We start from the raw sequence: 23,840 nt of genomic DNA, 5'->3' as shown, positions 1-23,840 counted from the left end.
TCTTAAAGCGCGTGTCCATTCCTCTTATATTATTACGTCCCATCAGTGGGACCCTTTCCTTGGCCTTAAACGACATCGTCTTGGCCCGAATAGCTCCACAACCACCGATGCCGCGGGCCCACACTTCACACGTGCCAACCCATTTTTGAGGAGCCTGGCCTCGCCTCGCACGCATGACCTCTTCAATCTTCGCCACGTGTCTGCTCCTGAAAATCCTATAAATTCCCGTCGTCCTCTACAGATCTGCAGTGTCCGTTGCTTTCTTGCGGCTGGAGTTCATCGCCGGTGAGTGGTCGGACTTCTTCTTCTTCCCTAATTTTTGGCATTTTGCTTTTGAATGATTTCTTTTGTAATGCTTGCTAGTTTTTGTTGAGGCGTTTGAGTTTCTTTTCTGAATCTGCTCTGATTCTGCGTTTTTNTTTGGCATTTTGCTTTTGAATGATTTCTTTTGTAATGCTTGCTGGTTTTGGTTGAGGCGTTTGAGTTTCTTTTCTGAAGCAGCTCTGATTCTGCGTTTTCGTTGTGTTTTCTTCTTGATCATTTCTTGNGTTTCTTTTCTGAATCTGCTCTGATTCTGCGTTTTTGTTGTGTTTTCTTCTTGATCATTTCTTGATTTGTTTGTATGGATTCTTAATCTCAATATTTTTCTTGCTTTGTGTGACCGATCATTGTATGGATTTTTGTTTGTTGTTTTGAATGCTGGTTTTTAGATCAACAATGGCGTCAATGGGAGCGGTGACTGTTTCCAATTTTGTGTCGAGGAGCTCCCTCATCTCTAGTCATGGGGCTACAGGCTCAGAGACCAAAACGAGCCTGTCGCAGGTCGGACTGAAGTACCGTNAGCGGTGACTGTTTCCAATTTTGTGTCGAGGAGCTCCCTCATCGCTAGTCATGGGGCTACAGGCTCAGAGACCAAAACGAGCCTGTCGCAGGTTGGACTGAAGTACCGAGTAGAAACTCACAAGGGGTTGAAATCCTTGAACAATTTGGATGTGCTACGGAAGAAAACCCCTGCTGCAAGTGCTATTTGCAGGAGTGCCAGTAGGGGAACTGATGGACTCGGTAGAACTGCTGCGAAAATTGTGTGTGAACAAGGGATGAACATAGTGCTTGTGGCTGCTGAAGTTACTCCATGGAGCAAAACTGGTGGGCTGGGTGATGTTCTTGGAGGATTGCCTCCAGCATTGGCTGTAAGTGATGCTTCTCGCCTTATTTTCAGATGCAATTTCGTCATAATTTTCTGCTACAGCCTGATTTTTGCTTTGTAGGCTAGAGGACATCGTGTCATGACGATAGCTCCTCGCTATGACCAGTACAAAGATTCTTGGGACACTGATGTAACAGCCGAGGTAAATAAATTCATCTATGAAAAATGATCATCTATTGTGGGGAGGAGCGAAGGAACAATTTCGTAACATTTTCATGAACATGACCAGGTAAAAGTTGGGGATCAAATGTTTACTATACGGTTTTTCCATTGCTACAAACGAGGAGTTGATCGAGTATTTGTTGATCACCCAATATTTCTTCAAAAGGTAATGCGAATTCCATAACCAAAGTGTGTATACATTGTTCTTATGCGAGATCCTTCTTCTGATGCTCTACATTGTGGATCTCAACAGGTTTGGGGCAAAACTAAGTCTAAACTATATGGGCCTAATGCGGGAGTGGATTATGAGGACAATCAGTTGCGGTTTAGCCTGTTGTGTCAGGTGACTAATCTTGTTATGTTTCAATATGATTGTTCTTGTTCATGCTGTGCTATTCATTGGCATCAAATCAATATAGAGACAGTCAATGGAACTCTGTAATCTAGTTAGTTCGTTTTTATTGAGTGCCATTTTGTTACATCGAGAAGTTTCTTTGGTAAATGTCATTTACCCGTCATCCAGAAATGCCAAATGACATTTATAAGTAGTTTATGAACAAAAAAACCCAATTTGCTTGTATTTCACTTACTTCGATTGAGCAATGTTGAGGATTCTTGGGGAAGGAGTCCCACATCAGCTAGTCAAGGGGTTGATCATGAGTTTATAAGGTAAGGAATACATCTCCATTGGTACGAGGCCTTTTGGGAAAACCAAAAGCAAAACCATGAGAGCTTATGGTCAAAGTGGACAGTATCATACCATTGTGGAGATTCGTAGTTTCTAACAATCAATTGATTAATATCCTCCTAATGACATGGTTTCTAGTTTTCGACATCGATTTTTTGTTTGACCATCGCATGTCTGTGCTCATCAGGCTGCTCTGTTGGCGCCTTTGGTTCTAAATTTGAACAGCAGCAAGTTCTTTTCAGGACCATATGGTATGCATTCGCTTTCTTTCCCTCAGTAGTCTCAAATTGATAGTTACTAGTTAATGGCTAACGCACAGAGAAAATGTAAATGTGGTTTGCTACTCATTGCAGGGGAGGATGTTGTATTCGTTGCCAATGATTGGCACACAGCTCTTCTTCCATGCTACTTGAAAACCATGTATCAAGCAAAGGGTATTTATAAAAGTGCCAAGGTTGGTTTTGTGCCGAATGGTTCTGTTTAATTCAGTAGACATGAGCTGATATTGTACTCTTAAATGCTAACAAACAGGTTGCTTTCTGCATTCACAATATTGCTTATCAAGGCAGATTTGCTTTCTCAGACTTTTCCCTTCTGAATCTGCCTGATCAATTCAAGAGTTCCTTTGACTTTACTGATGGGTTAGTGCCTCAGTTACTTGTCCATTTGATCTGCATCCCCGAAGATATTATTTTCCCATTGTGTGTTCTTAGAAATCTTGGTTTCTAGGTATGAAAAGCCTGTGAAGGGAAGAAAAATCAACTGGATGAAGGCTGGAATATTGGAATCTGACAGTGTTTTCACTGTTAGTCCATATTATGCCCAGGAACTTGTTTCGGGAATTGATCGGGGTGTTGAATTGCATACCATTCTTCGTTTGACGACCGTTACGGGTATATTGAATGGCATGGATGTTCAGGAGTGGAACCCTACAACTGACAAATACATTCCCATCAAGTTCAATGCTGAAACCGTAAGCTAACTGACAGAGTTCATATTTTGGTTCTCAATTGATTGAAGAAATTTCTTAGCTAGATCTTCATTTTCAGGTTGAGGAAGGAAAAGCGCTTCTGAAAGAAGCTCTTCAAGCGGAAGTTGGGTTGCCCGTTGACAGGAACATCCCTTTGGTAGGATTTATTGGTAGACTCGAAGAGCAAAAGGGATCTGATATCCTATCAGCAGCTATTCCAATGTTCATTAATGAAGATGTTCAATTGGTGGTTCTAGTGAGTATATGTTAGCTTATTTCTTTTTCCAAAACGACTGTTGTAGTTGGTTGAAAGTTGATATCCATTTTCTTTCTGCTAGGGAACTGGCAAGAAGTATTTAGAGCGACAACTTGAAGAGCTAGAGATAAAATATCCTGACAAAGCTAGAGGGGTGGCAAAGTTCAACGTTCCTTTAGCACATCTCATAAATGCAGCTGCTGATTTCTTGATGATTCCAAGTCGATTCGAACCCTGTGGTCTCATCCAGTTGCAAGCTATGCCTTACGGAACCGTAAGTCGCCACTTTCTGATAGCTAGTAGCTCAACTGGTTAAGGCATACACCCTATCACTTCATATATTTCAATTTCATATATTTCAATTTCAGATTCCCTTGGTAAGCACAACTGGTGGTCTCGCCGACACTGTTATCGACGGTTATACAGGTCTCCAAATGGGCGCGTTCAGCGTTGAAGTAAGTACGGATAGTTTCAAATCCGCTTCATATAATTGTTTGGGTTCCTTTTGTGATTAGAGTTGGGTGGTTGTGTTTGCCAGTGTGAAACTGTTGCTCCAGCTGATGCAGCAGCAATTGCTAAAACTGTCGTAAGAGCTCTATCACTCTTCAGCACCGCTGCCCACAAAGATATGATACAGAACTGTATGGCTCAAGATTTCTCATGGAAGGTAAGTACCCTTTCTCATCATACTGACCGCGCCATAGCTTCTTATTTGGCGATTCAACTGAAACGGAACGATGTCGATTCCTATGCAGGGTCCAGCTAAACTATGGGAAGAATCTCTGTTGGGATTGGGAGTCGATAACAGCCAACCTGGACGAGAAGGGGAGGAAATCGCTCCTCTCGCCAAGGAAAACGTTGCCACTCCTTGAGTCAGATATAAGTTTTCCCAGTTTCTCTTAGTTTATGTTGATTGCTAATGAAGAAGGAAGCACAGAAGCTGTTGATATCCAGCTTCCAGCAGGAGCAGGCAGGTGGGGCCACTTTTCAAGTGATGGCTGCTGCTCCTCCTCGGACATGACACGATTGAGAGGTAGAGAACCCTGTGATTGTGTATGTCCGTCTAGGAAAACTACATCTACAGCTTCTGTTTTTTTGCTTTTGATCTCTTAGTTTTGTCCTTCAGCCACCCTCTCCTGCAAAGGCAAATATTACACTACTGAGTTGTTTGTTTCTAAAATCTCGTGCAAAGGAATTCTATCACAATGCTAATCACTATAATAATACCACCAAATTGACAATTTTGTGGCGCGTAAAAATGATCTACGAGCTCTTTCGAGTGAAACTCGAAAGCCCAAAAACTAAAATCACATGTTTTCCTCCTCCAACTGAGGTGAGATTTCACAATCAATCTCCATTAAGGTTCAGCATCCGTTGGTATGCTGCCTAGTGTCATCTTGTTTGCTTTTTGCTCGTTACATATCGTTGTCACCCTTACGATTTTGAGGCTACACATTACTAGGAATGTCTCGTTCTCTTCCCTAACTTAAGTGGGATAATTTCGATTGTTACGTTACTATGAGCATCACCGGCTCTAATAGCCATTCCACTCTTGAAGTTTGATACAAATATAGTGACTTCCAAAAGGAATAATGCTTTATTGGGCCAATCTACAATGAAAAAGAGAGAATATGTGCAAAATTTCACGTGGGATGAGAATCATTAAAACATAGGGTTATTAAATTCTAAGGAATTTTTTACTTTCCTTCAAATTCAAACTCTATTTATGTCACTAATTTTAGCATATATTAAAGTTACATACACAAATATTATGTCAAATAGTAACCGTATCTAATTAAGAATTTAGTCATTGAATTTCTGTCCCAAAATGTAAGGGGGTGATCTCGTAGTTTTTGGTCTGTGAAGATACGTTGTTAGGTGCTCCGTTTTACTTTTCCATTGAGGCCAAACCTAAACCTGTACTCGAGAGATAGCTGTCCATGTTATGTGCTCTGTTTTACTTTTCCATTGAGGCCAAATCTAAACCTGTATTCGAGAGATAGCTGTCCATATACTAATAAGGGATGTATGGATTATCGAGAAAAGAGGAACCGAGGTAGTCCCCCGGACCCCGAATCCCACGAGTGAATAGAAAGTGAACATACTACTCCATTCAAAATTTAGGGTTTCAAGAAACCTAAAATTTAATTTTATAACTATTAAATTAATTAATTTAGTTTTTTTTTAGATTAAGATGGCTAATTTAACCTAATATTAATAATAAAAATAATAATTTTGTTTATAGTGTGACTAAAAACAAAACCTTTTGTTGATGGATCGATATAATTAGTCTTTTTTTTTGTAATTTTTTTTAGTAAAAATTAAAATAATTATTACCAAACTTTTAACAAATGAAAGTAGCACGTGAAGATGTTTGTTTCAATCACATTAGAAGAAAAAAAAACATTATAATAATTTTTTAAAAAAACTATTTTTTTAATGGACAATTTAAGTTTTAATATAAATTTCAATATTACGATATTAATACATATATATTTTATTCATATTTATAGTGAGCATGATGATGCAAGAATTTGTGTAGGTGTGGGAACGAGAATATAACCTCATTCTCGGGTACCCTTTAGCTAAAGGAAAAAAATCTCGATTTTTCATTTAAACAGGGTTGTATACTGTGTGGAGACGAGAATATAATCCCATTCTCGGGTACCCTTTAGCTAAAAGAAAAAAATCTNAGACGAGAATATAATCCCATTCTCGGGTACCCTTTAGCTAAAAGAAAAAAATCTCAATTTTCCATTTAAACGGGGTTGTGTAGGTGTGGGGACGGGAATAACCCGACAAACTGTAGTTGGACAATTGAGTATTTTTTCAGGTATTTTAATTAATGAAAATAATAAAATGGAAAATAAGAAATGATATATATATATATATATATAAAAGTTTTATTAAAAAATGTATAGAGCGAATAGATACTCACACTTTTTTTCTCTTTTTATTTTTCCTTTTTCCGCTTTTTTACTTTACGCCGTCCATCTCAACGTTCTACAAAATGACCACTCCCGCACGGCTCTTCCCCTTGCTTCCGCCCCTCACTCAGCTCGCCGTTCACACTCAAACCAGACGCCGGCCGGCAATCGCCTCTCCGACGGCTCCAGATCACTCCACAGTCTCACTCTTCAGTGCGGTGATTCGCTTTTTCGGACTTCGAATTTCACCTAGGCTATTGAAACTTCAAGCTCCATGGAGCTGAGAAGGTTCGGATTCGAACAATGCAGTTCGTGCATTCTGTTTCTGGTTTCAGGTAATATGGAATTGTGCTTTTTTCTTGGTTTAATATTGTGGATTATTGTGGAATTCTGGAGTGTTGTGAAGGTTTGTGAAATTCTAGCTTGAGATTGTGATTTTGTGAAGGTTTGTTGTTGCTGCCTGTTATGGTGAGTTCTGTTGGAGTGAACTATGGTCAGATAGCGAACAATCTTCCTACTCCGGAGAATGTAATCCCGCTGGTGAAATCAATTGGAGCTACGAAGGTGAAGCTGTACGATGCGAGTCCGAAGGTTCTTCGCGCATTTGCTAATACGAGCGTGGAGTTTATAGTCGGACTTGGAAACGAGTATTTGGCCAAAATGAAGAATACGGCGTGTGCTCAAGAGTGGGTGAAGAATAATGTTCAAGCGTACTTGCCTGGCACTAAAATCACTTCAATCTTCGTCGGAAATGAGGTATTAACCTTCAATGACACTTCTCTTAATGATAATTTACTACCGGCGATGCAGAGCGTGCACACGGCGCTCGTAAATCTAGGGCTAGATAAGCAGGTGGCTGTGACGACAGCGCATTCTTTGGCAATACTTGAAACTTCATATCCGCCTTCCGCCGGAATCTTCCGGAATGATTTAGTTGATTGTTTGGTACCAATCTTGGATTTCCAAGTCAAGATCGGCTCCCCGTTCTTGATCAATGCGTACCCTTACTTCGCGTACAAGGCGAATCCGAAGCAGGTTTCGCTTGATTTCGTCCTCTTCCAACCGAACCAAGGGGTTTTAGATCCCGGTTCGAATCTTCGCTACGACAACATGTTGTTCGCACAGATCGACGCGGTTTACTCTGCTCTCGACGCTGTTGGTTACAAGAAACTTCCTGTTCACATCTCGGAGACCGGATGGCCGTCGAAGGGAGATGACGACGAGGCCGGTGCGACCCCGGAGAATGCAAAGAAGTACAATGGGAACCTTCTCAAGTACATCTGCCAGAAGAAGGGAACGCCATTGAGGCCGAGCTCGGACCTCAACATTTATGTTTTTGCTTTATTCAATGAGAATATGAAGCCTGGACCAACTTCGGAGAGGAATTATGGGCTCTTTAAGCCTGACGGTACGCCGGTGTATCAGCTCGGATTTTCCCATACCGACGACGTTGGAAACGGGACTCATGGCAGTTCCAGCGCGCAGCCTTCGCCGTCGGGATCTCCCACTACCTCCTCAACTGGTTATTTGGCCATTTCCTCCGCCACGGTAAAAATTTTCCGTTACCTTTGTTGTTTTAATGATTATTGCATCTTTTTTGCTTGATTTGCGTGTTTGGTTCATAAAGTGACAGAGATAGAAACAAATATTGGGTTAAGAAAATGGGCTATTACAGTTTCTATCTCGTAAGCCATACATCTGGGGGTGCACAATTGTCAGCCATGCTTCATCCAATCTATAAAGTGAAATGGGTTTATTTCTCAATCTTTCCCGAAAATTCAGGGGAGATTGAAATTTTCTTGTCATTGGAAACTGATAAAAATGGGAGAATGAATTAGAAAGAGTTGAGTTGGGGGGCATCTCTGTGATTGATCAATAGTGGGAGCACAGGCCCAATCTTCATTCATTGGATTCTCATCAGTTGATTTTGAGGCCATTCTAACATTTTAATTTGAGCCATATGCATATTCCTATTCCTTGTGTAGTCCACAACAAAAATTCCTGTTTTATTTTCATTTTTTACCTTGAAAGCACGAGAGAAATGGGTATAATTTAGCACAATTTAGCACTTATTAAAATTCTTAAAAGTCGAATGGTACTTTCTTTAAAAAAAAACATTCCAATTTGATTTGGGAGCTCAAGCTTTCAAGCTCAGTAGGCTGTTAAATGAGCTTTAGTTCAAACTTTTATACTAGGATCCTTGTAGGCGATGCCATTTTGGAGATGCCCACCTATCTTAAGGGCTCAAATTTCCCCCTTTTCCTGATGCATGTTGAAATTTTACTTGCAAGTGATTTGATACATTTGAGTAAATTCCTGTGATATAAAATCATTGATGGATCTGTTTGAATTCCTGTTTATGGAGACTGAGAAACAGCGGTGGTTTTTGGTGGCAGGAGAGAAGCCATTGGCTTGGTTCCTTCTCAGCGAGCCTGTTTCTGATGCTGTTCAAGTTGCTGCTACTTTGAATTTAGGAGATGATTTGTTTTTCAGTATATTTTTCCGAAAGATGCTTTGGATTTTATTTCATTTATCAGAATCAGCCTTTAAAAGCAAATTGGAAGATGCCAAAGAGAATAAGAGGCAGCGTCGGACTTGGGAAAAGGTAAAAATTCTGTTCCTTTCCTTGTACGCGACTTCCTTCTCTTTTATTTCTCTGCCTTCCTTTTTCCCATTCTTTTGTATGTGACCATAACGAAAGTTATTCGGCTTCTCTTTTACTCCGAACAAAAGTTGGAAATTATGAATGCAAACCATTCTTTTTAGTATCTAAAACAGATAAAATCTTCAGTCCTGTTCAATTTTTATAGAACAATGCTCTCCCTGTAGGCCATTTAGTCATAATTTTTGGCAAGAAATCATGAAAAATCAGGAAGAAGAAAGGAAAAAAAGAAAAAAGAAAGAGAACCCTATTCACCATACATTTTTCTTTTCAGGTTTGTGTGATTTATATCTTCTTTGATTGTTTATGTAAGATGATGAGTTGCCTAAAAATGAAGATTTGATAATGGAAAACTTTTTGTAGGGATTATTAGGATCTTATTTTACAATGTAAAAGCAACAATATCATTGAAAGTTTCTTGAATTTACCAATAGTCACTTAATGGAGTGGGGGTTGAAGAACTGACAGGGCCATGTGACAAAAGAAAAAGCTCAGCTTGGAATTTTTATCATTTCCTTTTTTGTATGCATTCCATTTCATATTCTGAGCTGGATCTGATCTGTTAATCTCTTCTTCTTTTTTCATCCTGCTTTTTACAGGGAGATTACAGTGCTTTAGTAATTAATAGTTTTGTATGTGAATTGAGTTCGTGGATGGACATAATATCTGGTGGATGGATGATCCAAACTTGTTCTTTGTAATCCCATTTGCTAATGAAATTTTATTAATTTGCAATTTTAGTTTTTGAATTTTTCTAAATTTTACATTCTTGTTCCAAATTTATTGCATCTCTGTATCTTGCTCCATTGTTGCAGATGGAGAATAAACTTACATATTTTTTCTCATCTCACTCAATTCCTTTCCCTATTTTTTTTTTCTGGTTGAGCTCGATGATGCATCATTATCATCATGAGTATGAAACGGTCGTGAGGCAATAGTCGACAAAGATACGGGGCCAAAAAGACAGTGAATATACATGTAGGTCAATTGTCATATAGAGACACGTCACATATACATATAAATCAAACTTATAAACTACAGCAAAACACTCATCTAATGAACCAAACCGATCGACCATATACATGTACATGTAGGTCAATTGTCTCTCGGTTCGGTTGAAGCAAAACAATCCAACCCGATAACTATCCTGTCAAAGAAAAACCTAAGGATACTTCCTACTCAAAAGTGAAGGCTCCACTAATCATATTGCTCATAAAGTTCATAAACAAGAAATTTAGAACAGAAATAATATTCAGAAGTTCAGAAAGGACTAAAATTGTCATTCAAAATGATAACAAGGGTAATGGGTTAGCACAAATCAGAGGGTTAGTACAGATATTTAGCATTACACTAAAAGTATCCTTGATGACATGACAGAGGCGCCTATAGCAACACTATGACATGTGATGCATGAAAAGTTGGGAATTTCAGGCTTTTCCAAATTAAATTAATCAGTAACAATAGGAGCATGTAGAAGTAACAACAGAAAGTGGCCAGCAGCCACCATGGGAACAGCTAACAAACAAATGAATGGCAACTGCCACTTCGCCTCTAGAGGCAAGCTTTGCTACAATCTACACTACCCACCTAATCACACAACAAAATTTCTCTCAAAAAGTTAATGAATAGACGAGTATTTTTAATAAAATTAATCCAGTTTTGATGATCAAATTGTATACGCTGCTGAAAACCAGACTATTTTTATGTACCTCCAACTGTAGAATTCCACGTTTCTTCTGCAAAATCAGATCTATTCTATTTCTTTCCCCTTAGTTTGGCCTGATTAATGCTTAAACCATGAAAAACTAAGCTTCCTTTTAGCCGCCGGAATGAAGCTGAAACACCACAATCCAGAGTCGTTGCCTCTTCTAGTAGAGGACTTGTGGAGCTTTGTTCCAAGTCAATTTTCAACTCTTTGATAGAACAACAAATAAGCAGCCGATGTCTTTATCTCTTCTTCGCCAACTGGGGAAACATGACTGTCATCGAAGTGGTACCATCTCTTCTCATCGATTAACTGCACATATGAATAACAAAGATCTGAGACCATTATACAAAAATATCGAAAATCAATTCTTGATGGTTTGGTTAGACAATTTAAAATGGGACTAGATTTACTGTTCCAGTAACCGAGACCAGACAAGTAGAGTAGCTTAGATGATGGATTCATCAACAAAAAAGAAAAGAAAAGAAAAGAAAAGAAAAAGGAGAACTCGGGCCATGAATCTTGTCTTGCAGAGTCCAAGTAGTCAGTCCATGTTCGGGGATACATAGAAAGAATTTAAATTCCATACCTTTGCGTATGCAGTGTAGTGACCACCGCCAAGACCACCATAATGGTTGCTAATGGCATATAGGTTGTACAAGTAAGACTTCCCATCATTGCTTTTGACATATTTACTCAAATCAAGATTGTGAATAGGGAAATCCACAAAGGTGTCGAGCTTGTTTTTGAGATATCTGCTGTATGAAAAACGTTTCAAGTGAAAAACAATAATCTCTGGCAACTTCCACAAGTCTAACTTCTTTGTAGCCTGTCTATGCTCCTTGCACCTAGGGCAGTACCTGCGCAAGAGGAAATTTAAGATGTGAGTAAGACAAACTAGAATATTAGTAGAGCCACAATATATCTTGGATATACAAAATAAGATAAACTAAGGGGCATCAACCTACCACATATCATCAGGACCTAAAGGCTCTTCAGTAAGGAAGGCTTCCAAGCAAGAAAATAAAGATATTGCTTCCTGCCGCGTTTTCTTCATGAACCTTGTCTGGTGAACGGGAGGAAGATCCTTGATGTAGCTCACATCATATAATTCATGTTCTCTGTCGGTCCAATCCAAGAAAACCTTTATAAGTGGACCATACTTTATAGCAGAATCCTTGTCAATTGGCTTGCAGCTCAAACCCCTATCATCTGTTAAAAGAAGTTGAAAGGATGGCTCTTTCTCAGATGATGTTTCCTCTTCTTCAATGTCAATTGACTGGGAAACAGACCGAGGACTGCAGTTGGCTGGTTCATCATTCATTTCAGAAACGAAGCCATTTTCTTTGCTACTATGAGCTTTAGTTGAAGAGTACGTTCTTTTCAAAGGAACGAGGATCTTAGACACAGCTGCATTAATGTCGGCTCCACTACGGAACTCTTCTCCCAAATATGTGACTAGAGGAGTTCCAAAAAGCTTTCTCTCCATTCCCTTCAGGCGGTCAGTTGAGCATCTACAGACCAAGTGCCACATTAACAACATTCAGGAAAAATGAAAACAAATAATATGGAATGAAAAAACAACTAACTGATAAGTACCGATGTATTTTCTACCATATGAGAACTTGAATTGGACACAAAAATTAATACTGAGCACATTCACTTTCTTGTTTGAAACACCAAAAATAATAAAAGGAGCACCAAATGATAACTTCAAAGCTGGCTGTACCACACACTAGAAGAATGAGGAAACATTGAGCCACTTATTAACGTGATTTCATTTCAGAGGAATGAACTTATATCCTGCAATTGGAGCAGTCTCCACTTGAAGCAATCAATATAAGATCATTTGCAATTAGATGAACTCTTTGGTCTACCTCATCTGGGGGTTGGTTATTAATATGCAATCTTTCGTGGTGGTGGGTTTACTCTTCCCTCTGCCCAAGGCATTATGTTCTTCTCCATCGAATCATTGATGAGTAATTGTTTCTCATCACTTGAAAAATAAAAAAATAAATGTTTAACCAAAACCAGAGAAAAAAAAAAACTTGAGGCAGACACTGAACTGCAAAAAGGAGTAAGCAAACATCATGAACTTGAATAGAGTCTAGAGCGTCCGATTGCAGGTAGTCCAGCTAAAGTGGGCTTAAAGATGATGTGGCTTATTTAATAATCCCAGATTCAATATGCCTAAAATTCATACTTCATAACCAAACACGCAGACAACTACAGATTAGAAACTTAAAAGAAAGCATACCTTTCCAGCGATCTGTGAATGATCTCGAGCTTTGGTCTTCCAGACTCCCTTTTTGGAAGGCGATATGCAACTAGATACTCTTCATCTTTAATAGAAGTCACAGATTCAAGAGGGTTATCAAAATATTTGTAAATACGGTGATCATAAACCTGACAATGAAAAATTCAGAAATAAGAAGTTTTACTACAATAGAAGAAATAAGAATGCAGAAACCAGATGAATATCATATGCTTACCTCTGCAAGCAGAAGATTTTCATCAATCGTCAAGCAGCATGCAATAGTCAATGCAAGGGTGAGATCTTTGATACAACCATGTCTTTGCACTGTCACAGTGTATGGCATTGGAAGACCACTACCGTCACCATAGAACACAGTCACTGTCACACTGCGAGTGACAGTTGAAGGTAGCGGCAATGATAAATACATAAATGGATCAAAAGTAATTGAGATTTTTCCACATACTGGACAAACCAATGTCGACTTATATTGACCCTGTGAGTTTAACCAGTTGTAAATTATTAGAATATAAATTAAATCATTTAAATCTTAACTAAATAGACCAAACCAGAAACAAACTTAAGACATCCCACCAATCTCTACTAAATTAATAATACAGCATGTAAATGACTTTAATCAAAATAAAAAAGGATAATGTTACTTACGAGAATGAACATGAAAACTTCTTCACACAATTAACATTTATACAACATGGAACTACCTACAGTAATTAACATAGAAACAGTGCCAGGCAGGATGATATGCAATGAGATTCAAATATATCAAAAGCCACTTACTTGACAAACATCTACAATCAAAGAATCATTTCGTGCTCTATGGTATCTCCAACACTCATCTGCAACTTCTGCATCTGGACGACCATCATAATCCTTTGTTTCAAAATAAGGCTTCCGTTTAACACGATTCAAATCTTCATGCAGTCCATCCAGTAAGAAGGCAAGAAGTTCCTGTAGACAGGCATCTTATCTAGGTTTAATGATATAAATGAAACCAGATTGACCAAATTCAACATTTTGAAAGAGAAATTATTAAAAAAGTAACCATTGTCCCTTTCATATCTCTTTCATCTCATTTTTCCTAATCACAATATCAGCAGAACACTAAAGTTGATTAATTACGCATAGAATTTGTGTTAAGAGTTTTGCAAACAAAATGACAACTTCAAAAAATAAAGAAAGAAAATGGACATTCTGAAAGTATGGAGACTAAAATAGACAAAAACTGAATGTATAGGAATAAAAATAGGATTTAAAACGTACTTTGTAATATTAGGACTGATTTAAATATATTTAACTTTTATGCCAGATCATCGTTTAAATGTTCACTCAAAAAGCACAATACAACTATATATTCAAACTAGTCATTCTAAAGCATAAGCCATACAGAAGGACAAAATTGTGGGGTTTTGTAGTAAAGCAGAAAGTGAGTTCAAGCCTGAGAAGGGTGACAGAATATATTTTTTCAAAACACTATATACTTGAAAATCATTTCTTTTAAGCATATAAATATTTCAAATTGTAAGATCTCTTTTACGAAGTTTCTAAAAGGACGATCAAAAGAAAAAGGAATAAAAGATGTATTTAGATGACAGAAGAAAAACAAGACAAAGAGAAGAAAAGATAAGAAAACAGCATTCATACATGTCCCAATTGAGATCGCATCATCAAATACTAAGCTTGATAGTTAAAATCTCGTCAGAGGATGGTAGCTTATTGTCCAAGTACCAGAAATGACATAATTAATTCTAAAAGCTTATCAAAACTGTCACCTCAGTATCTTTCTACATTTATCTTAGCATCTGAAGCTCTAATTGCCATTACGTGAATGAAATAAAGCATATGGAGCTTCCAAAAGCTATACAATTATTCACAACTACAGTATCTTAAGAAATTGTTCGATAAATTCAGCTGTTCACAACTAAAGGAAACAATAGAGCATAAAGAGATCACTTAGGAAATGAGAAAGACCATGTAAGATAAAAGAATACTACAGATATGTTATGGTACTAACTTGGGAATCATGCTGGTTATAACCACTGAACTGAGGAGCAAAACGAGCCAACTTCCCCTTAAATGCACGTGGTGCAATTGTGGTCTGTCCCAGCGACCATAATTTCCTCAACAAGTCCCCAAAAGCAATGGCTAACTCTCCCTGCAGAAGCATTGAATATACCCACAAGATCAACAAAACCTTACACAACAAAAATAAGCAAAGAATGACTAAACACATATTTTAGAAAAGGAAGATTGAAAACAAGAAAAGACACCTACGTGCATTCCCAACGGATTATCTGCATTGATCTCTTCAGAATAATCTTGTAAAAAATACTCTACAAGAGGTGGCGTGTGAACTAAACATTGAAGGGCACTGTTCATGAAACATGTATTTCCTAAATTCTGCAACCCTGCCAAACCACCCTTCTCTCTTTTCTTTGCAGTATTACTAAGATCACTTCTGTCATCCATGTCAGAAACTGATGAGCTCAAAGAACTTCCCTGATAACCATAACTGGATGAATGTCCATTTGACATCACTGGCCCCCCTGCAATTGACAGAGATGATCTTGAAGGTTCAAGAGCTACCAAAGCTAACTCATTTCGAGTGGCATCCATGCCAGTCTGAGTAGGTCCATCAACTTCAAGGAGGATCTGCAGAGGAGGGTGTACAACTACATGAGAATAGATAATTTTAAAATGAACAACTCGAATAAAGTGAATGTGAAACCTATGTTCTCAGATGCATTGCTGATGTATAATGTAATATTTCATAATGGAAAAGAAAGAACAAGAAAACTTAGAAGTACATGAAATGGGTATATGCTTGATATCCTCAACAGAAAACAAACAAGACAATGTAATATCTCCTCTTGCTTGCTCTCCAAAATTCGACTCTCCCAATATGGATGCTACTTTCTGGTGGTTCAATGATTCAGGATCCTATCCTCATAGTCCCTCTCCAGCTTCCTTACAACCAAGGATTAGCTGTATATTCTTCCTCATCAATTGTGCAAGGTGACTTGGAGTCTCAAAATTTCTAAGATATAAAGTCATCATATGGACTCTCCTCCATTGAGCCTTGAACAACAGCAGATGTCATTCGCAAGAGCCATCCACACATGCTCTCATCTCCAAACAATGTGTTCTCTTCATAAACAGCAATGATGACTATTTCTACATTGTCTCTACAGTATAAAGGGTTGGAATAAGTGGCTGGGTTGTCTTCGAGGCTAAGTGGCGCTTTCCTAAAAGCACTAAAGCTGCAGTCTGAGCAACTTCTTTGCCTGCTTCCATAGTTAGCATCTTATGTAGGGATGGCTATGTTTGGAAGATCTAGATTAAAAGGCATAGAAGAACTTTTAAGATGTTTTAACAACTAGGACATGCAGGTTATGAGGGTTCATTATACTCATGACTTCTACCCTTTCTAGTTATTTGTCTTCCTGCAGTCCAGAGGTTGGTGGGGCCCAGTTTTAGTTAGTGTCCTTCGCTTGTACTTCCATTATCTTAATGAAAAGTTGGATCATACATAAAAAATAATAAAATGACTACACTGTAGTCTATGATTATTGTCGATTGTAGACAACTTTTTGTAATCCCTTGTCCTGGTGGTTATCCCTCAGCTTTTGTACTACATCTCACTTATTATCAACAGTTTATTTCTTAAAAAAGAAACACCTTGTAAATTCAGGAAAATGAAGAGGCCACAAAAGGAATCATACCCTATATGCTCTCAAAATCACCATGCTTGTTTTTTAATTTATTCCACTCTTCTCCTTCCAAATGAAAGAGAGAGTTCGTCCGATATTGTATACAAAGAGAGGGTAATGGATGATATGTTGTAAATATTAGCCTTTGAACTTTCACTCTGCAAATATTTGAGGTGAAAAAAACACATCATGGTCGCAATCAACAATGCCACTAAAGGTAAATTTTACCGTTTCAAACACTTGTTCTTTCCATATCAACTAACTAAACACATAAGTTAGATCCTAACAGTGTTCAAATGTTATTCAGGAATTTACAAGAATAAGATACCCAAATGGTCGATTATCCAAATTTTGAACATAAAAAATAAGCATCTGATAGATAACAAAGATGACAGATGGTGTATGATAGACACAATCAAAGACACCCAAAGCAATACCTTACAAGAAACACAAGGTTTAATTATGCATTCACCCTACAAAAATGTACACATTCACCCAGAACCAATAAACAGAATATTCAATTCACAAAGCCCAGCCACTCAGAACTTCGCTTCAAAGATCAAAGTCACTCTTCATGGACTCAAGCTTCCACCAAAACACACTACACAATTGTCAATTTCATGTTCAAGCCATATAGGCTTATATATGGGGCCACAAGCTCCAATCAGTTACAACTCCGATGTAGGAAGAGGGCAACTAATTCTCCTAAAAATTGCATTTCATAGGAATATCCATCTTTTACTCACCAAAGAACATGCTGCTCATGGCATACCACAAAAAATGGACCCAAGCTTTCTAATAAACCCACCAGAAATTTAAGTGATGTACCACATTCAAATTTCATGATCTTCACTACCATTCACGCTTTCTAATAAAAACCAACATTCAAGAAAGAATAATGGTGTCTAGCATGAATGGTAAAAGTAATCAGCTTAACAAGGAGTAAATGTTTCCTTAAAATTTCATGATCTTCACTACCATTCACGCTTTCTAATAAAAACCAACATTCAAGAAAGAATAATGGTGTGTAGCATGAATGGTAAAAGTAATCAGCTTAACAAGGAGTAAATATTTCCTTAAAATTTCATGATCTTCACTACCATTCAGGCTTTCTAATAAAAGCCAACATTCAAGAAAGAATAATGGTGTGTAGCATGAATGGTAAAAGTAATCAGCTTAACAAGGAGTAAATATTTCCTTAAAATTTCATGATCTTCACTACCATTCAGGCTTTCTAATAAAAGCCAACATTCAAGAAAGAATAATGGTGTCTAGCATGAATGGTAAAAGTAATCAGCTTAACAAGGAGTAAATGTTTCCTTAAAATAGCCACTCATAAGGATTGAACGCAACGTAGAAAATGAAAGCAAGAAAGAGTTATCTTTTATCCATACACACTCCCCAAAGCTAATCCTTCTTGGATCAATGCCCATACACTAAATACATTGATAGAATAAGTACTCACATGTTGATCCATCTGCAAGTTTAGTTCTTCGAGGGTTTGGCTTGTCGCATCCAATACTGATTGTTTATGCTGGTTGAAGTAATCCCATATACACGCCTGCTAGTTGCCCAAAAGCAGTGATCCAAATTAGCTGTAAGAGATAATACTAACATCTTTCCGTTTCTACAAAGAAATGTAAAGGAAGAAGCTCAAAAACCTTTTCCTGCTTTATTCCTTTAAGTGCAAACACCTTCTCACGAAGATCAAATACGGTGGCCTGAAAAGCAGAAAGTGAGTAAAAAGAATTCTGCAATTGCTAATAGTATACATGCAGAGAAGAGTAAGACAAATATGCACATTAAATAAATACGAGGACACACAAGCCAGACTTGATCTGAGACCTAATTAAAGTCTGAAACATCAAAAGTCTATTATAACTGCTGTCTCTCATAGGAGTTTTTTTCATGTACTCTAATCTTACTCGTGATGAAATGAAATGTTAACGCAAATATCACAATCTATTTTCATCAGGAGAAAGCATTGCATTAACAAAATTAACTCATGGTCTCAAAAGACCATAGTAACAATTACAATCCACAATGCTTCTGGAGCTAAAAGAAGAAAGCACAAGCTTGTAACCCTAAACGATTAGATGAGAACAAAGTATGCCCAGAAATCAATCAAATACATTCCGGGAAAACAGAAATCATATATAAATTAACAGTAAAATGGACAACATTATCTTTCGTGTGATAAAATCTTATATTCCACCAGTGAGGTTGAAAAACTTTCTGGAATCAGAAGACCATATTAACATAATAAAGGCACACAAGTAAGGAAAAAGATACGGTAAAAAAGACGTTATATCTTATAAAAAGAGGCCAGTAAGTTTTATTTAAAAACAAAGAAACATGAGCACAAGCACAGTACAGCGACACACCATTTTTTTAAATGAAGGAGTCAAACACGTCGGAGACACATTATCTTTTTTTTTAATATTATTTAGATTATTAAAAGATCCAACCCAAAATACTTAAAGATTTAAATGGTGCATAAAACTCTAGTCATATGAGCCCACTAAAATCCATAAAAGACAGAAGTAAAATATCCCATTAAAAGGCCACAAAAATAAAATTTATTAAAAAGTTTCTGACTAAATTATATTTTTTTAAAAACTAACCTATCCCTAATCCTTTACCCTCCCCCACCCCCACAATCTTCTTTTCATCCACAGCCCACTTTCATTCGATCTTCCTCCCTCTCCGATGAACTTCACCGCTTCTCTCCAGCACTGTTGCCACCAATTGCTTGATAGGTTCGGGTTTTTGATGTGTCCATGTGTGTGAATGCGTGTCCGAAATTTTTTTAAACGAAAGAACAAAAAAAGAAAGAGGCACGTATTTTAGCGTTGTATCTGTGTCCCAACACATGCCTGACATAGACAATCTGTCCTTCCTAGGGGGAGCTGAAGATGGATTAAAGACCATGTTCCAATTCAAAATTTAGTATGTGCTGTTTATTTAATTAGTATTGGGATTACATGGTCTAAAATTCACAAATACTTCTTTATCAACCAAGTTTTGGATCCTCATGCAGAATAAAAGATAAATCAGAAAAAAAAAAATGAATATAGCTGCATTTCTTTTTAATTGAGATCAAATAAATACTAATAAGGATAGAATCTTACGACCACCATGCACCATCCAAGTTTTTAATGAATCAAAGGATATGTAAAATATGAAGAATACCTTCTTGCTCAATCGTATGATACATTCACTTCCATCTCTGGAATCAATCAATTTTAGACAAAGTAGATAAACCTCCACAAAAAAATTCTTTTGAGTGACACCTTGGGATATCAACTTTCTTGGTAACGGTGGCCCCCCTTTGTACCTAATGTAACAAAATACGTATGTTACAACAACTCTAGCTTCCAAATTAGTTTTGGGTGAGGAAATCATGTTCATAACAATAAGACAAACACACATACAACTTTAATTCCATAGAAAATTGTAATATAAAACAGTTCCATTTCAAGAAGCAATGTACAAGTAGAGTACATAAAAGAATAAAGAAACAAAATCAAACAAGAGATAAATTAGGAATTGTAGAAAGTGAAATTTGGTAGTTGCAAAAAAGAAAAAAAGAACATCTTAATCGTATGAATATCCAAAATCTTCAACCGTGATAATAGTATCAAAAGGCACTCAATCCAACCTCTAGTGCTTGGTAAAGACACTCAAATTACCTTGGTGGATTTCTTTAAACTAAAAGGCCATATTGAGAACTACTCAGTAATCCAGACTGGAAAAGGTTGACATACTTCCTTTTGAATGATAGGCAGGAAATCAGCTTTTATGTAATTTCCGGGGAGAAAAATACCTCTGTTTTTTATGCTTAGAATGAAGACATCAAGACAAATGGGTGACTCAGTGCAAAGAGAAATCTTGGTGAAGGGAAGACAAAAGATGAGTCTATTACACATGATTGATGGTCTCCTGGTAGAAGGGGAAAATGAAAAATTCTGAAAATTACATCCCCTGCGTACATAAGCATTAATCTTTATTTCAGGAACTAAAACTTATCCATCATCCCCTAAGGTTCTTTTGTATGAATTAAGCAAGCTGAGAAGTCCAAAGAAGGTGGATACTTTGACTTGGATTCTTTTTCTGAAAGGATATAACGCAGCANTTTTTTTTTTTTTTTTTTTTTTTTTTTTTTTTTTTTTCTGGGAAACTACATTACTATAGGTTTCAAGCCATTGTGTTTTGTGAATAAGGGCAGGGGTGGTTCAGTCACAACTACTTTCTTCAGCGTCCATACAGTAGAAAATGGTGAGATCACTTGTTTCAATGTTTGAGATGTGTTAGATGCTTGATTTATCAACCTAAGGCAGTGTCCTTACTCCCTCAGTTGTTGTGTAAGCATGGACTCAAAAGGATAGCATACAATACTAAGGAAACAGTATATTTCTAAAACATCATACAACTTCTCAGGATGCGGCAACATCTAGTTCATTTTGCAATCAAATTCCTAATGCAACTAATAAAATTACAGAAGTTTGGTTGCTACTTTTCGGTTCAACCAGGCTCATATTTCAAGTATATAGATTATACAAAGAACCATAGAAAAATATAAATAGGACTTGAAGCATGTTGCCTTAAAGATTAATTCTTGATAGAGGGAAGAAGAGGCAACACAAGAACAAATAGTATGAGTGGACATCTTACCAATCATACAGTTTTTCCCAAACTGCACTGGGAACCAAAACATAATCCCGTCGTTCCTCCAAAAATCTTTTTAGCTCTAAATCATTATTCTCAGAATCACTTCCATTAACGACTATATCTGAATTGTCAATAGGACCGGGCCTTTCTACCACGTTTGAAGGAACCATATTACAGTGTTGGGAATCAGAAGAATGATCTTTGCTAGGAAATTCTTCAGTAGGCTGTCCAACATATAACTGCCATCTTCTAAACCACCTGCATGTACAACAAAGTGAACATTTCTTGCATTCCAATGAATCTTTACAATCTACGTGTACAAGAGTTCATTCAAGTAAATCTCAGAGAAAAACAAGATCTCCCAGGATAAAGAAATCGGACATGATAGGAATTCCCCATAAACATATCAAACATTAACACGCTAGGTACGCATTGAAAAGTGCAGATACGTAAAGCAAGGGCATATTTTTGGACTAGGCTTGAAGAAACGAAGCTCATGAAACACAGCACCGTAGTAAAAAAGTCAAAATTGAACCAAACCAATTTCCAAAACCCACCACGAAATCTTAAAATCCCCCCATCAACAAACTCCTATATTATAATACATTACTACAAGCCACGAAAGGCAGAAGAAGCAATACCGATTAGAAACAACATAGTAGAGATTGCCTTCTTGCAAATTAGACTCGGATTCCTTCCCCAGGTCGGTGACGATCCGATTCTCGACATCTGGTGGGAGTGGCAGGCAGCTTGATCCGCCGTTTTCCATCATAAAACCGGAAGCAGGAACGGTCATGATCAATTCCGCAGGAAGATCCGGAAAAGGTAGGAATCGGAGGAAGAGAGTCCAGATATGGTCAAAGTTGTTGAGAAAAAACGATTTTGAATTGTGAATGGGGAACGAAACAGAATGAAAAGAAAAATGGAAGAAAAAGGAAAGAGATGGCAGACGAAAAGAAAAAAAAAGTATGGATCAAGCGGAATGGTAGGAAGATAAGCTCCGATCTCAGTGCAGAGTTCGAGGGATACGAGAAAAATGGGCGAAAATGGAAGAAAGAGCAAGAAGAAAGGGATATTCGAAGGAACCCTAGCCTAGATTGCAGGGGAAGGTGGGTGAGGAGTCGAGGGGCCGAACTGGAAAATAATAATTATTATTAATAATAAATAATAAATAAATAAATAAATATTGAAATCTCAACCGTCATTTTCAACCATAATTTGTGCATGAATCTCATTTCAATTTGGCCTAAATATTATGTGGATTATTCCCTACCTTTTAATTATATTCCTTTCATTCCAAATTTTTTAGAAAACTTTCATCTGTCTCTCACTGAAACGTGGTTAAGGTCGATACGTGTAATTGGGACCTAAATTATTCTACATCGAGTGATTGTATCGCGGAAACCACTACCTTAACTCTTGATAGTAAGATACACATAGATACTGTGAAATCCTACCTCAATTGGAAAGAGGAACGAGTGTAAGCGAGGATGCTGGTGGCAAATAAGATGAATTGTGAGATTCCACGTCAGTCGGAGAGGGGAATGAAGCATTCTTTATAAAGGTGTGGAAACATCTCCCTAAGAGACAGCGTTTTAAAAACCTTGAGAGGGAGCCCAAAGAGAAAGCCCAAAAGAAGACAACATCTGCTAGCGGTGGGCTTGGGATATTACAAATGGTATCAGAGAATGCTAAGTCCTGAAGGGGGTGGACACCAAGCGGTGTGCCAATGAGAACGCTAAACCCTGAAGGGGGTGGACATTGGGTGGTATGCCACGAGGACACTGGGCCTAGAAGGGGGTGGACTGTGAGATGAAAGAGAAAGCCCAAAGAGGAGAATATCTGCTGGTGGGTGGGCTTAGGCTACTCCAAATGGTATCATAGAACGCTAAGCCTCAAAGGGGGATGGACACCAAGCGGTGTGCTAACGAGGACGTTGAACCCTGAAGGGGGTGGACACTAGGCGGTGTGCTACGAAGATGCTGAGCCCAGAAGAGGTGGACTGTGAGATCTCATGTCGTTAGAGATTACGAAACTTAATTGAATTATTAATTTAATACCGACAAGATCCTATCATATTTATTCGAATAACACATGGACTAAATAAGATGCAAATAAGTCTTCAATTACATAATAAAATAATTAATATATTAATTACAAATAGTATAGAGTTAAATTTTCAATATGCTTTAAATTGCATTTAATATCATTTTTTTCTTTTTGAAATATATTATTAATAATATAATTTTGACAAACCATTAAGTATCATAAAAGTGAAGTCATATGTTTGATAGTTTTGTTTATATTTAAATTGGATAAGTTTATTCTTTATTATCAATTTATTGTACAAAATCACTATAACGATCCATGTCTAAGATAAGGGTTAAAATTCGGAATCCAAATTTAGCATTTGATGGGTCCAATATTTCCGTGCAACATGGTCACGTTACCTACTACAGACCAACACGAGTTTTATGCATGCTTTGTCCTCACAGGAGGCCATCTAACGTAAATTTGTTCAATGTAAAACACGCTTAACCATAGAGTTCTATGATTGAGTCACCGAAAAGAAGAGTACATATTATTGGTATAGTTAGTAACTTTCATTTC

The 23,840-nt window shown here is 37.4% G+C and overlaps 3 protein-coding genes across 8 annotated transcripts; 2 read left to right on the top strand and 1 right to left on the bottom strand.

The window, feature by feature from the left end:
* Window positions 1-230: 230 nt before the first annotated feature.
* LOC111783918 (granule-bound starch synthase 1, chloroplastic/amyloplastic-like) lies at window positions 231-4,495 on the top strand. Of its 2 annotated transcripts, none has more exons than XM_023664728.1 (15): window positions 231-285; window positions 711-840; window positions 951-1,190; window positions 1,269-1,349; window positions 1,437-1,535; window positions 1,623-1,712; window positions 2,245-2,308; window positions 2,411-2,511; window positions 2,589-2,698; window positions 2,787-3,030; window positions 3,107-3,283; window positions 3,366-3,557; window positions 3,652-3,738; window positions 3,822-3,950; window positions 4,039-4,495. In XM_023664728.1, the coding sequence occupies exons 2-15, from the start codon at window positions 718-720 to the stop codon at window positions 4,153-4,155; spliced, it is 1,854 nt and encodes a 617-aa protein (XP_023520496.1). In that variant the 5' UTR covers window positions 231-285; window positions 711-717; the 3' UTR covers window positions 4,156-4,495. The 2 variants fall into 2 exon arrangements, with proteins under 2 accessions (XP_023520496.1, XP_023520497.1); XM_023664729.1 differs by having other exon boundaries at window positions 270-292.
* A 1,750-nt stretch (window positions 4,496-6,245) lies between these two features.
* Window positions 6,246-9,612, top strand: LOC111783919 (glucan endo-1,3-beta-glucosidase 11-like). 4 transcript variants are annotated; one of them, XR_002813446.1, is made up of 4 exons: window positions 6,246-6,545; window positions 6,656-7,758; window positions 8,607-8,815; window positions 9,472-9,612. XR_002813446.1 is itself a non-coding variant. In XM_023664731.1 (3 exons), the coding sequence occupies exons 1-3, from the start codon at window positions 6,485-6,487 to the stop codon at window positions 8,676-8,678; spliced, it is 1,236 nt and encodes a 411-aa protein (XP_023520499.1). In that variant the 5' UTR covers window positions 6,246-6,484; the 3' UTR covers window positions 8,679-8,985. The 4 variants fall into 4 exon arrangements, 1 of the variants encoding a protein (XP_023520499.1); XR_002813447.1 differs by having other exon boundaries at window positions 9,307-9,612; XR_002813445.1 differs by having other exon boundaries at window positions 9,236-9,612.
* Window positions 9,613-10,276: 664 nt separating this feature from the next.
* On the bottom strand, window positions 10,277-22,362 carry LOC111783917 (ubiquitin carboxyl-terminal hydrolase 9-like). 2 transcript variants are annotated; one of them, XM_023664726.1, is made up of 13 exons: window positions 21,872-22,362; window positions 21,234-21,488; window positions 19,752-19,896; window positions 18,221-18,280; window positions 18,025-18,123; window positions 15,124-15,501; window positions 14,864-15,004; window positions 13,630-13,800; window positions 13,070-13,327; window positions 12,835-12,983; window positions 11,546-12,091; window positions 11,167-11,437; window positions 10,277-10,889 (listed from the first exon to the last, which is right to left on the bottom strand). In XM_023664726.1, exons 1-13 carry the CDS (start codon window positions 22,024-22,026, stop codon window positions 10,773-10,775), a joined length of 2,745 nt encoding a protein of 914 aa, XP_023520494.1. In that variant the 5' UTR covers window positions 22,027-22,362; the 3' UTR covers window positions 10,277-10,772. The 2 variants fall into 2 exon arrangements, with proteins under 2 accessions (XP_023520494.1, XP_023520495.1); XM_023664727.1 differs by having other exon boundaries at window positions 18,025-18,120; window positions 21,872-22,026.
* Between the last annotated feature and the right edge of the window lie 1,478 nt (window positions 22,363-23,840).

The sequence above is a fragment of the Cucurbita pepo genome, unplaced genomic scaffold, assembly GCF_002806865.2.
Source record: "Cucurbita pepo subsp. pepo cultivar mu-cu-16 unplaced genomic scaffold, ASM280686v2 Cp4.1_scaffold000134, whole genome shotgun sequence".
Classification (NCBI taxonomy): Eukaryota; Viridiplantae; Streptophyta; class Magnoliopsida; order Cucurbitales; family Cucurbitaceae; genus Cucurbita; species Cucurbita pepo.
This window is presented reverse-complemented; position numbering and strand designations above follow the sequence as displayed.